This window comes from Channa argus, chromosome 18 (genome assembly GCF_033026475.1).
Source record: "Channa argus isolate prfri chromosome 18, Channa argus male v1.0, whole genome shotgun sequence".
NCBI lineage: Eukaryota > Metazoa > Chordata > Actinopteri > Anabantiformes > Channidae > Channa > Channa argus.
In genome coordinates this window covers 957018-970194 of record NC_090214.1, presented here as the reverse complement: position 1 = coordinate 970194, position 13177 = coordinate 957018, and the positions used below count along the sequence as shown (strand labels likewise).

General features: G+C 44.2%; 1 protein-coding gene across 9 annotated transcripts in view; it reads right to left on the bottom strand.

Annotated features, from left to right (window-relative positions):
• LOC137103800 (calcium/calmodulin-dependent protein kinase type II subunit beta) overlaps positions 1-12915 on the bottom strand; it is a 41516-nt gene extending 28601 nt beyond the window's left edge. Inside the window, exons 1-5 of one of the 9 annotated variants that reach the window (XR_010911601.1) lie at positions 12505-12915; positions 6881-6975; positions 5280-5339; positions 3564-3618; positions 2962-3027 (exon numbers count right to left, since the gene is read on the bottom strand). Coding sequence is in view for 8 of the 9 variants with exons in the window: in XM_067484482.1 (XP_067340583.1) it covers positions 2962-3027; positions 3564-3618; positions 5280-5339; positions 6881-6975; positions 12505-12566 (338 nt within the window). In the remaining variant the exon portion in view is untranslated. The remainder of the gene's footprint in view (positions 1-2961; positions 3028-3563; positions 3619-5279; positions 5340-6880; positions 6976-12504) is intronic. The other 8 variants (XM_067484482.1, XM_067484484.1, XM_067484486.1 and 5 more) reach the window with 8 other exon arrangements.
• Between the last annotated feature and the right edge of the window lie 262 nt (positions 12916-13177).

The window sequence follows — 13177 nt, the reverse complement described above, 5'->3', positions numbered from 1 at the left end:
TGGAGAATTTCACCACCATCTCCTAGGTCTTTTCTACATTCAATATCAGACAGGAGCTGCCACACCACTCCACGAAGTCCTGCAGGGCCGAGCAATGGTGCCATGGTTCATGGAGCCATTGGTTCTGAAAGCAGAAACAGGAGGAACCTGTCATCTGTTAACTTGACCAGGTGACAGTTCGACCGGGGCCCTCTGCAGTCATCAGTATAGAGGATGAAGAGCAGCGGTGGGAGGACACAGCCCTGTGGGGAGACTGTTGAGATATGAACGAGTTCAGAGAAGGTGTTGTTAAGCAGAACTGTCTGCAGCCGGTTGCTGAGAAAGGTGATTATCTACAGGATGAGCTGGTCGTTCAGATGGAAGTGGCTCCAGAGTGTCTGGGCCAGTATGTGGGGCTGCAAAGTGTTAAAGGCTGAGGAGAAGTCTTGCTGTGATGTTGCAAAGTTCCAGGTGCTTGTGAATTGTGTCTATGATGAATACTTTGGGGCCTGTGGGTCCATCAGTGAGTCCATCTTACTGATGTTTTGGTTTTTTTCTCATGCATGTAACATATTGATGAAAACCTTTCAATGACTTGTCTACTGAGCAGTGATTGAAGTCTCCCTGGATGAATTTGGGAGAGTTTTAAGTAAGTTTCAAATGTGTCCAGTACTTTTTTGATATGGTCTGTGGCTGTATCTGCATTAGCGCTGGGGTGAATGTAAACCAGAATGAAAAAAAGCTGTGGAGATTCCCTGGGAAGATAAAATGCTCGTAGCGGAAACAGGTGCATGGTCCCTGACGGTGAGCACCACACCATTTCCCCGTGAGCTGACTATCAGGGTCGAGTGTCAGTGGGGTCCCAAAGCCGTCTATATGCAGAGAGTTAAGCCAAGTCTCAGTAAATGCAAGGAGAGGAGCTGTGCTGTGTTCATGCATCTCATTTATTGTTGGCCTGAAGTTCGTCTGTTTTATTGCGCAGGGAGCAAACAGTAGCCAGAATAACAGAGGGAACCTTACTCCTGTTGGTGTCCGGCTCAAACTCCTTTCTTTCCTCTTCCAGTTTTCTTCTGTTTGTTGTGAGAAGATTCCTCTTGGTTGGGAGACTGCTCTCAGGGTACTTCCTCTGGAAATGTAACTCTACTGAAGGTGTGGTGGAAGTAGAATTGAAATTAGTAGAATTATAATAAAAGTATAATCCAGTGTGTCGCGAGTGCAGGGCCACATGCAGCGGTAACAAAGAAACTAGGAAGAGTTGACGAGGCGAGCGTGAAGAGGTACAAATGTCACACGAAACAGAACAATAGTATGAACACTGCTCGAGCAGTGACCTGGAAGCCAGAAGCAGCTGTTTCACACTGGACTCAAGCTCGTTTCCAGTGTGAAGGGTCTGCTTTTTGTGACCCACCCCAACCTCCTTTACACACTCTGTCGTACGTTGGCTTCAGCCTCTGGACGTCTACAAACTGTGATACATCTGTGTTGGTCTTTTTCTGGCTGCTGATAGAAACAACGTACAGTAGATAACACAGGGATCAGTCACATTGTGCTGCGGTTGCCTGGTGTGTTGCTCTTCCATTCGAATGCGTAGCACTTGTTTGGATGTAGATTTGAAAATGACAAAAAAAATTTAAAACGTTTGGCGTCTCTGGCGGCAACAGATTTTCATGTACAGACTTTTGGTGTAGAAAATACAGAAAAGCATGAGTTTACGAAACACAATCACACTGAGGGATTTATTCCTGGTGACAGGAAATATGTGGAGGAAAAAGGCTCCAGCATTGTTACCTGCCTTATTGCTGTTTTCTGTGCCTGCAGAAATTTGCATATCTGCCATTAAAGAAGCTGCCATAACAGACTGAAAGCAGCATAACAGAGACATGAATTGAGAAAAATCTACACGCGCTGAATGTTTAATGTGGTGAAAATGCTACTAAATATGGTGATTTTTCCATCTGCTGCTGCTTTAATATGTCTGAATGCCGTGTTTTCATGAATCATTATGCACTGGGCTGTTTCACAGCTTTAAATCATGACTTAAATCATGAATTATATTACATAAAGGCACCAAACAAAACAAGGCTTTTATTTTTAGGATTCCTCTTATGTGAAAGTCCTTTATTCAGAATGTTGCAAAGTATAAATGTAGTAGCTCAAAACTACTTGAAGTTGCAGAAGTAAAAGTTTCATTATAAAATATTGATGCTTTAATGTGTCGATACTTTAATGTTGCAGCTGGTAACGATGGAGCCGATTTGAATGACTATATAAAATGTTTTAATGATTATTCGAAATGTAATCATTATAACATAAAGGACTTTAGACACAGCTGGGTAACTGCTGAGTTACACACCTGGTCTGATGGTTGTACTGTGGTTTGTTTCAGTCACGTCATAGTAAAGTAGGAATACCACCACGTGCTTGATGACTGGTAAATAATTGATACTTTAAAGGTGATTTGTTGCATAGCTCAGGTGGGAGATAAAGACAAAAGCCAGAGACAGAAGCAGGAGTAAGAAGTAATGAAATAACAACAATCTCTTTCTCTTTTTACTGCATCTTTCATTCCACTGCTTTCTTTCCTCCTCCCTCCTCATGCTTCTGTCCCCTTCTTTCTTCTCTCTCTCGCCTCCACGATCCGCCTCCACAGTCAAATTGATTTAAGTCTACCTCCTGGGGGGGTTACAGCGTGGGCGTGTGTGCGTTTTTGTTTTTTTTTTTTTTTTGCATATGTACGTTTCCATCTGTCTGCATAATTTCAACCCTTGGTGAGGTGGGAGGGGACAAGTGCAGCTCAGAAAACTCTGCAGCAGTATTATCAATCACACACAGAGCCCAGAACGCTGAAAATAACGTGTGCTAATGGGAGGAGGCCAACACTCAGGGGCTGCAGGAGGGACTGCAGAGGCCGGAGGACTGACACATGGACGGGGTGATAAAAAAGAAAAGGAAGAAGAAGAAAGATGGGATTCATGTGTTTACCTGGCATCTGCTTCACTGTAGTACTCTCTAGCCACAATATCCTCAAACAGCTCCCCTCCTGTCACCCTGACAAATGCAAAGATGGAGGTTAAAACACCAAATTGTGTTATTATATTTTCAGTCAGGCACCACACACACACACACACACACACACACACACACACACACACACACACACACAGACAGGCGGGGGATGTCCTCATTAGGGGGAAACCCCGGCTGCAGGATTCACTCCGACTGTGTTGCCATGGAGACTGGCTCCAGTGCGGAGGAGTGTGGATGTATCTATATGTGTGTGTGTGTGCATGCTACAGTGGGAGCAGCAAAGAAGGAAGGAGGTAGAAGGGGAATGAAGTGGGGTTGAACTGTTACGTAATGGGGGGACTGCCTCACATGCGAGGATGGAGGGGCTAAGGAAACAGATGAAGAAAGAGTGAGGAGGATGCAGACACCAAATTAACGTAAAGGGGAGCAAAGAGGTGACAGACTGAAGGAAGGGAGCTGGAAGTGAAGCGGTGGGAGATGGGGGAGGGAGGATGAAAGAGGAGGGAGAGCAGCTCAGTGAGAGGCAAAGCAGAGGAGGACGAACTGAAGCAACTCACAGGTCAAAGAGGAGGTAGTGGAAGCCTTCCTCTGAGATACTGTCATGAAGACGAACTGGAGGAAGGTGATGAGGAAAAGAGAAACAGCCAAAATAAACTAAGGCACATTGTGACATGATGCTCAGATTCATTTCATCCTGAAGGACAGAGAGACCAAAACTTCCAATTAATCAGTCAGTCGGACAAGGTGAAGCAGCCAAAAATCTCCTTTTCATATCATTAAATATTAATCACTGGAAATGCCACGTGACTGAGGGAGCTCATAGATACACACACTGTGATGATTACAGGGAAACACTGCATAAACCATTTGCTTCTGAATTCTTATTTCTTTTGATTCTCTGCACCAACAATTCTGCTTATTACGATTATGGAAGGTCTGGCTGACATGTTAGTCGTTCTCCCTCCTTCTCCTTTTCTCCTGCATTCTGCATAAACCTGAAACATCTTTACATCCTGGAACTTCATACGCAGAGCTGATTATTTCATGAGCTTTTAGAACACGGTACTTTGCCTCCGGCTGCAGATGAAATGATTAATTGGTCAATGGTCAGAACTGCTGTGACCTCATATCTGTCCCATTCGAGTCAACGCATTCTCTAAGAAACATGCCACAAATATCCACTTGGACTCATAGATGATTATTCCATCTTTTTTTTCTGACAACCTGACTTGTTATAATGAGCTTTATTTGTAAAAGCCTTTTAAAATGGACATGCAAAGTGCTTTACATAGGAAGAGCCACACAAAAATGACTTGGCTTGATGGAAGAATCAGTTCTTTAAAGTACAGAGCGAAAACAAATGTCCACAATAATTAAAGAGCAGTCTGAAAATATCAAGCAGGTAACCTAAGAAACAAACAAAGGACAGTTTTAAAGAAAAGAGTCTTTAAGTTTTAACTCGCTGTTTCCCTTCAGTCACAGACACATCAGAGGGCGACTGACCAAGTTAGAGTCATTTCGCTGGGAGGACTTGCTGTGGTCAGAAGGTGAATCTGCAGCTACTGTGATGCCAATTTTTCTATTATTGCCTGTTGTAGCCTCATGTAGAGATTCGAGTTCACGTTAAAGGGCAGATTTAATGTTAGCCTCACAGAATAAACAGGATTTCTCTCCAAGTTCATGCTGATCTCTGAGTCAGAGGCCATTACAGTGAACATGGGAACAGACATCCAGAGAACTTTGCCTTGTTTGCACGTGAGAAACACATGCAAGTTAAACTAAAGTTATCCCTTAAAGAAAAACGAAGAAACTGTCTTGAAATCATCTTATTCCAAACTCAAATTCTCCTGGTCCTCGAGGAACCTGCTCTGCCTGTTCCAACTACCCACAGCTGATTACCTGGATCTAAGATGGCTTCTTCCAGCTTCTGACTGACTGAAATCACCCGACGCAGGTGTGTAGCAGTGGGTAAAGTGGGGATAGGTGGTAAAAAACCCTGAACCACTGATATATGTTGATATGTTTTTATCAGAACTTTATGACCTTTAGCCAGAAACAAATCCAGCTTTGTGCTTTTATGGCTGCACCTTTGCATCAAACCTAAAATACTACAGGTTTTCACAGTTACAAGTCAGACCGGTACATTTTTCTGTAGGATGAAGAATGAAGGTCTGTGTTTGAATGATCAGTTTTTCCTGCTTAAATAGAGCAACCTGCAGACACTGCTTGGTTTAAAGGGGACACAACCCAAAAGGACAGGAAACAAGTCTCACCTATATTGGGATGTTTGAGCAGTCTGCAGATCCGAGCTTCTCTCTCCAGTTTCTGATGGTCTGCAACAAAGTTAAACCAGGATTAACTCATTCAGTCATAATGTCTAAGAATTAATCTGTGCAGTTGGATGAAGTGGTGACAAAGAGGACAGAAAATGAGATAAAAGAGGAAAAGACAGAAAGAAGAGGAGATGAGATGAGGAAAATAATAAAAGTGGTATTTTAGCAGAAGAAGAAATGAAATGGAGGAAGTGGAGAGAAGCAGAGATGGGAGGAAACACAAGGAGACAAGAAAGATAAGCAAAGGAAACGAAAAAAGGATGAAACAACAGCAAAAAACAAGAAAGATGAGGAAGGAGGTAGGGAGAGACAAAGGAAGTGGAAAAGGGGGAAACAGTACAAGAGAAGAGCAGAGGAAATAAAAGAGGAGAGGGGACATGGACAGGAGAAAGGAAACAAAGGGAAGACAGAAAGGACGGAAATGCTGCATAGGAAACAAGAGGAGGAAGTAAAGTAAGAAAGGAGTTGAAGAAGGAGATGATGGGCTGATAAACAAGGACAGAAAACAATAGAAGAAGAAACATATGAGCTGAAAGTAGAGAAGAGAATTTGAGAAAGTAGAGAAGAGAAACCCAGATGAGCACGAGATAAGGAAGGAGGCGACACAGGGAGAGAAGAGAGCGTCCAGCTGAGTGGAGGCTGTATCGCTCACGTACAAACAAAATCAGCTGTCTGATGAAAGTGGGCGTCTTCTTCTCATTTTAGGTTTCTGAGATAAGTTTGAACCACACTTGTACTGGGAGCAGAAACCAAACACAGGAAGCTCTTCTGATGACAAAGGCTACAAATAGCACTTTAAAGAGGACACTGTCCACATATTCCGTCCTCAGTCTGCAGCAGAGTGTGAAGGCAGAGCACAAACTGTCCATGTTACGTTTGTTCAGGAAAACGCTGGATCCTTTCTTCTCTTCCCTGCGTCTGACTGAAACGGACGAACAGACGCGAAGGCTTCACACACTGGAATCAAACGAGCGCTAAAATATGCTGTGAGCTCACACACACACACACACACACACCACTGCCTGTCACTTCACATGTGCACACAGTGGCATCATGAAGCATTCAGACACTTTGTGCACAGTTTTCCGTGTTTTCAGTGTGTGGTGCTGTTCACAGACTGTGTAGAAGCTCTTTGAGCAGCAGTTAAAGCTCTAAACCTGCTCGGTTCAGTCTCCACAAGCTCTGACCGCTGGTTTCTGCACTGTTATCTCACTCTCCCTGACAGATCCTCTGGGCTCCATCAGCTTGGAGGGGAAGTGTCTGGAAACTCAAGGACAATGAGAGACAGTGTTGTCTTGACTGTTTCAGGTCCCTGGTGCTGGAAGGTGAAGCACCACCTTAGTCTCAGCTCTTCTTCAGGTTTTTCGTGCAGCTCCTCTAAAGGGAAGTCTCTATTTGGCTGCTTTCATTCTTTCAAGGACCTTTTTGTCTGGTGGTCCTGGACAAATGGGAGTTTTCGATGTCTTGTCCTTACTGACTTTCTGCACCCACTGTGCAACCACAGACAACCCGTTCACCAACATCTCGTGATGTTCTCTTACCTCTGGCCGACAGTTTTTTGGTGTTGATGATTTTGGCGGCGTATTCTTGGGCCGTGCAGAGTTTGACGCAGCGGCGCACCACGGAAAAGGCCCCCCTGGGAAACAAAGACAGGAGACAAGCTGTCAGGCTTTGTCAGCATCAAACGGAGGCGCACGGACATCACACTGAGCTTCTGTCTCTAAAGCAGCTGAAACAGGACACGAATCCTGTGTCACATCCTTCAGGCTACATCACAGTTTTCACCAAGTAACTAACAACAGGATTTTGCTTCAGTACAATTCTAATGTCCAACAAACCTTAGACTTTGACAAATACAGTTTTTTAAAACTGTGTAAAATCAACAGATGATCACATATTATTATAGGTTAAGATATGTAATGATTAATAAGTGATGGACGTACTGTATCATGCAATATAATATAATAATAATAATAATCATATAATATGCACAGTGAGTACTTTCACTTCTCTCCCTTTTCTTTGCTGATCATAGTTTAATTGAAGTACTAATTTAAAGGCAGGACTTTTACTGTCACTGAGTATTTGTACAGTGATACGCTGCTTTTCTTAAGTAATTAGCTTGTTTATTCTGCTCAGCACCAAGTTCCAGACACTGACAGCGTCTCCAGTATCTGGTGAAAACAAACCCGGCATTGTCAAAATGAAATCGATTATTACCTCTGTATCTGCACATTTAACAGGTGAAATACACAGTAAACTCACTGGCCACTTTATTAGGTACACCTGTACAGTTGCCTGTAGAGTTGCCTGTAGAGTTGAATACAATCGGATACAGCAGCTCTGCCATGAGTTCTACTTTACAAGGTTAGAATTTCTCAGTTGTTTTGTTGATAATTCTGCTAATGTTTTTACTATTGAATTGAAGTGGGCAGTGGAGTCATACTGAAGCGCATTATAGGAAAAGATGGTCCTAATGTTTTGGCTCCCTCCTTCATTTTAAATAAGACGGCCAAAACATTAGAACCACCTGTTCTTATAATAGAGCCACTCTAATCCAGCACGACTCCACTCCCCACTACAGGTGAACCTAATGAAGGGGCTGAACATATGAGAAAATATGAGAAAATATAAAAATTGCATTTTTGTCTGAGCAATTTCCTATTTTTCCACTTCCCTTTTCCCACTATTATTCACCCTGCTCTTTGTAGCCACTGCTCCATCATTGGAGTATCTGGTTGAAGTATATGTGTGAGGACTCGCTGTACCCTTTGTTCAGAACCTGAACAAACACAGTGTCTTTCCCCACGATGTCCAGGAATATCTGTTTGCAGTTAAATGTGGGGGACCGCAAACCTTGACAGGAAGTAGCAGATATTTCCTGGAAGTTGTTCATTTTGGCAAAGAATAAACCTTGAGATGAAGACTTTAGAGTTTTAGAGTTAAAGTTAGAATTTTGCGTCCGTGTTCTGCACATGCTCAGTGGTGTTTCTGAGCTAACTCGTTTGTCCACTCCCACTCAGAAGTCTTGACTACCGTGGATGAAAAATGTATAACTGTAAGAGTAAAAGCCAACATAGTTTGTAGTCGGAGGTTTACCGATGTCCCTCTTGTCAGTACTGTCAGTTATCTGGCTGAAGGCCTTAATAGAACCGCAGGGATGAGGTGTTAGGCCAAGCCAGAAGTTAGCATCCTCCTGGTTCCCTTGAAGAAAAAATAAATGGGATTTTTCAGAGCATACGCTCTGCAACAAACAGAGGTGTATGTGTCTTTTACAATTTGTAAAGCATAAATACAATGGCCAGAAGTAAAAAGCTGTCGTTAGGCTATAAAGGAGCTGTTAGCACTCATTGCTGCAGCTTTTCTCTATACATGCATGAATTAGGAAAAATGTGGGAAAGCTGTTGGTTGAAGCCCCCAGAAATATTCTAAAAAGAAAACTTTCAGTCAAGGTTAAAAGTCAACATCTCTTTACCACTGTCTAATTGTTATAAGCCGCCAGGTACAGAGTCACTTCCTGCTCGTGTTTAGTTCAAGTTCGGAAATTTAACTTTATTCCATCCAGAATCTATCTCAACAATGAAAGACAGAAACATCTTCGTGACTTTAAGCTGTTTTCTGTTAAGTTGCCATGTCAATGTGAAGGATCCATTCTTTAATCAGCCATTTACATCGGAGCAACTCAGTGCATTTGGCCATGTAGACGTGATCAAGAAGAGCTGCTGAAGTTCAAAGTGAGGATCAAAATGGGAGAAAAGGCTATTTAATGACTTTGAATGTGGCTCGGTGGTTGGTGCTGGACACAGTATTTCAGAAACTGTGGATTCAGGGGGATTTTCACACACAACCATCCGTAGGGTTCACAGAGAACGATCTGAACAAGAGAAAGTATCCAGTGAGCAGCAGTTGATGCCAGAGGTCAGAGGTGAACGGCTGGACTGCTTCAAGATAATAAAAGGAAATAACTGCTAGTTCTAACTGAGGGGGACAGAAGAGCATGTGTGGACACACAACATGTCAGCTGCTACATTCAGATGTTGGCATGAACAACATGAAAGCATTGATCCATCTTAAGGGGCTGCCAGTGGTTCAATGGTGGGGGGATATTTTCTTGGCTCACTTTGGGCCCTTGGTACCTACTGAGCATCGTTTAAATGCCACAGCCTACAGGACCTGAGGTTTGTTGCTGACTACGTCCATCCCTTCGTGACCACAGTGGACCCAGCTTCTGATGACATAAAGGGCCATTTCACAAAGCTAAAATCAGCTGGAACTGGGTGGAATGGGATGTGGAGCCAACAGATCTGCAACCGATCTGCACCTGTGTGATACTATCATGTAAGTATGGACCAACATCTCTTAGAAATGTTTGCTTCACCTTGTTGGATCTTGAGCCTTGAGGAAAAAATCACTCAAATTACATCTAGATTAAAAACAAATATGAGAGAAAATGGACAAAGAGTTCTGAGTCAACTGTAACTGGTTATAAGGTAAGACATGCACTAGTCTCTGTGTCCCTCAAAGACAGAAATGACTGTACTTTATAATTTTTAGGGACAGAAAGCAGATTTAGCTACGTGAGGCTTAAGATTCTGAAATGACTTTGAGGTTTCTGGCCTGTTGGCTTGGAGTTAAATCCAAGAGGATTTGATTTTGTGGCCGATTTCTCTCTCTGAGCCTTTGAACCAATAACTGAAATCTCCGTTTGTCCTGGTTGAGCTATAAAAAGTTCAGCCCCACGTCACTGAGCAGCAGACTGCTACAAGTGGCACAGCAAGACCAGTTCGATTAGGCGACTTGCAGTTTTGCACTGAGCAGAGGGGGCTCTTTAAGACAGCGCCCCCTGCAGGGAGCCTGGAGGTGTTTGTACTGAGCCTGAAACGGAACCAGCGCACGAGCTTCATTTTTACATCACTTGGGCCGTTTCACGGGAGGTAGTGTCATCAAAGAAAGAAAGAAAGAAAGGCTTCATTTCCAGGATCCGTGTGTGTGTGTGTGTGTGTGTGTGTGTGTGTGTCTGCTCAACAAACCCACCTGAGACAAACAGAAATAACCACCTCTGTCACTTCTCAGAGCTAATTTTATCTCACCTCAGTATTGTTACGCAATGTGCTGTCACACTCCCCTCGGAGCCCCGGACTCTCACCAGCTCTGCAGCCTGCATTCATTACGTCGAGACGGGCTGAGTAAGCATGACACTCGCTGACACTCTGGCCGCGTGCTAGAGAAGGCAGCAGAGCCTCGACATGACAGGTTATCTGCAGGGCAGGTGGGAGTCAGGAGGAGGTCTGCGTCCCGATCCAAATCCTGTGTTAAGGCAGCTCACAGTCCCTAATCTTTAGTGTTTTCTGTTTTCCCATTGTACTAAAGGTGTTATACATGTGTAATAACATCCCACTGAGCATCTCCAATCCGACCCAGCGCAACCCACTTGAAGCAAGTTGTGGTTGAAAGTAAAATCTCACTGTGAATCAAGGTCATTAAGTCAGACTTGAAGAATATTCACAGTATTTTAGTGGTCGGAGTTTTTAAATGCTATAAGTTCTTGTGGGTTGACGTTGAAAACTAAACCGAACATAAATCGATTCATGAAGTCAATAAAAAAATGAGGCTGCATGACGATGCTGAATGACGCTAAACATTTAATATGTCCAGTCCAAGGACCAGTCCAACATCCAAGGTCCAGAACCTTAAGGTCCATTCACACTAGAAAACCACCAAAAGTATGTGGATACTAACGAGCATCAGTCAACAATTAGATCAATCAATCGTATATAACAATGGAGCTGATTGAAACAACGCTTATTTGTCCTGAATGTGATGATTATAATGTGGATTATTTTATGTGTAGTTTAATGAATTAACTGTATTTAGTCTGATTCTGAAAACTCACTATAGTGAGCAAATAAGCAAATTATGAAGCCAAACCTCTGACGTCTAACCTGTGGTGGAAAGTAACAGAGTATATTTACTTTAGCATTGTCTGCTACTTTTTACTTCAAGTTCACAAAATTTCAAAAACAAGTTATATTTTTACTCAACTACACAACTCAAGTAAGAGTCCAATTAATACAACTAAGTCTGGTACAATCATCAGATTCCAAATTCCGCAGATACCCAACAGTGCACAAGCTTCTTCGTCACCAAATCCAACATTACCCACCAGTAATGATAATCCAATATCTCATATTTGCTGATGTGGACATTCTGCATTAAGAGTAAGTCATAAGTACGTTTTGTTACACGTGGAACAATTTTCCATGAAACAGAGTATTTGTCCATCGTCCACACTCCAGTTCTTTTTACATGTGCATGAGCCCAACATCAGAAAGTGACAACACAGAGCAAAACCAGCAATTAGCCCGTGTTATCAGTGAGGGCAGCTGCAGCCAATCCAGCCTGTCTATTGTCTTTAACTAATCACACACACACACACACGACTGGAGATCAGCACCATCGTACTGTAAGTACCAACATTAGAGTTTCATCACCATCCACCACTGACAGTGAATCTGCTGATTGTCCCCTCGGTGCTGTGGAACAATGTTCCTGTGAGGCCAACATTGCAGAGAGATCCTCTCTGCCCACGCACAGCCTGACAGAGACACCAAGTCCACTTTGCATCTACCCACTGTGGCACCCAAAGCCTTTTCAGTGTCACTCAATTTGCCTGCATCCCCCCCCCCCCCCCTCCCTCCCCCCACCCCCCCACTCACCAGACACACCTCATTAGATCAGCAGCAGGAGCAGAATTCTGTGACTTCTCCACTAAAGCTGTGATTAAAGCGAGCTGATGGTGAAGGAGCTTAATTCCGACACCTCCTCTCCCCTCATATTAGGCCTGTTTGTCCCCAATTAGCCTTTGGGCAAAGATGAGGAGGAGGAGCAGGGGGAGCCCAGAAGTCCTCCAGGACTCGTGCAACCCCCATCTTAAGTATGTGATAGCTGCATATGTAGGCTTTGGGGTTTAAAGAAGCCTGCGGGTGTGACAAGAAGACAAGCACGGAGGAACCATGAGGCTCCGGACCAGGGTGCGCTTAGTTTTGAGAGGATGGAGCTGCATCCACCTCCGCAGATGTGCTCCATCCCTCATCCTGTGCCATTGTAGGACGGGGTCAGGCTGCATGCAGGACTCTCAGAAAGGCGTAATGTAACAGCGGCTTACTTGCCAAGCTCCTCGTACAGCTGGTATTCATCTGTAAAACGTGTACAAGTTGTCGTTGCCATGATGGTTTCCTCCTCGGACGGGTGCGGGCGCCGAGTCCGAAATGCACGGTGTGTCGCTGCGGACGGGGAGGACCTCGGGCTCAGTCTCCGCCTACCTCCGACCTCCGGACGGCTGAGTGGTTCAGCTGCAGCCCGGCGCGCACACACACAGACGCGCACTCGCACTCACACGGTCCCGGCTTGGATGGGGTTTTCTGTGCGCTGCCAGGCGGAGGGGACGGACTCTTTAAATCCCACACAAAATGATGCCGTGAGCTCACTACGTGACGTGTTTCCCCTGAGGAAAAAGACGCACAGGGAGAGCGCGCTGATGGAGGCGCGCGGAGGAGCGCAGCGTCGGACTCACATGAAGCCTGCAGCCACAGGTTCACTGAGAAGTCGCTGAAGCTGCGGTTCACAATCTGTTTACAGGTTGTTTTTGGGGGAAACCATGTGATGACAGTGGACAATAGATATAATGGTTACATTTAGGCATGAATGGATGAATTGATGGCACGTTATCAGTTTGATATTGTGCTCATAAAGTGAACTAGCTTCAAACATGACGTGCCCGCGTTGTCCTGTCCTGTTAAGACATTATTGATTATTGATGCTCTGCTGCCGCTTGTTGC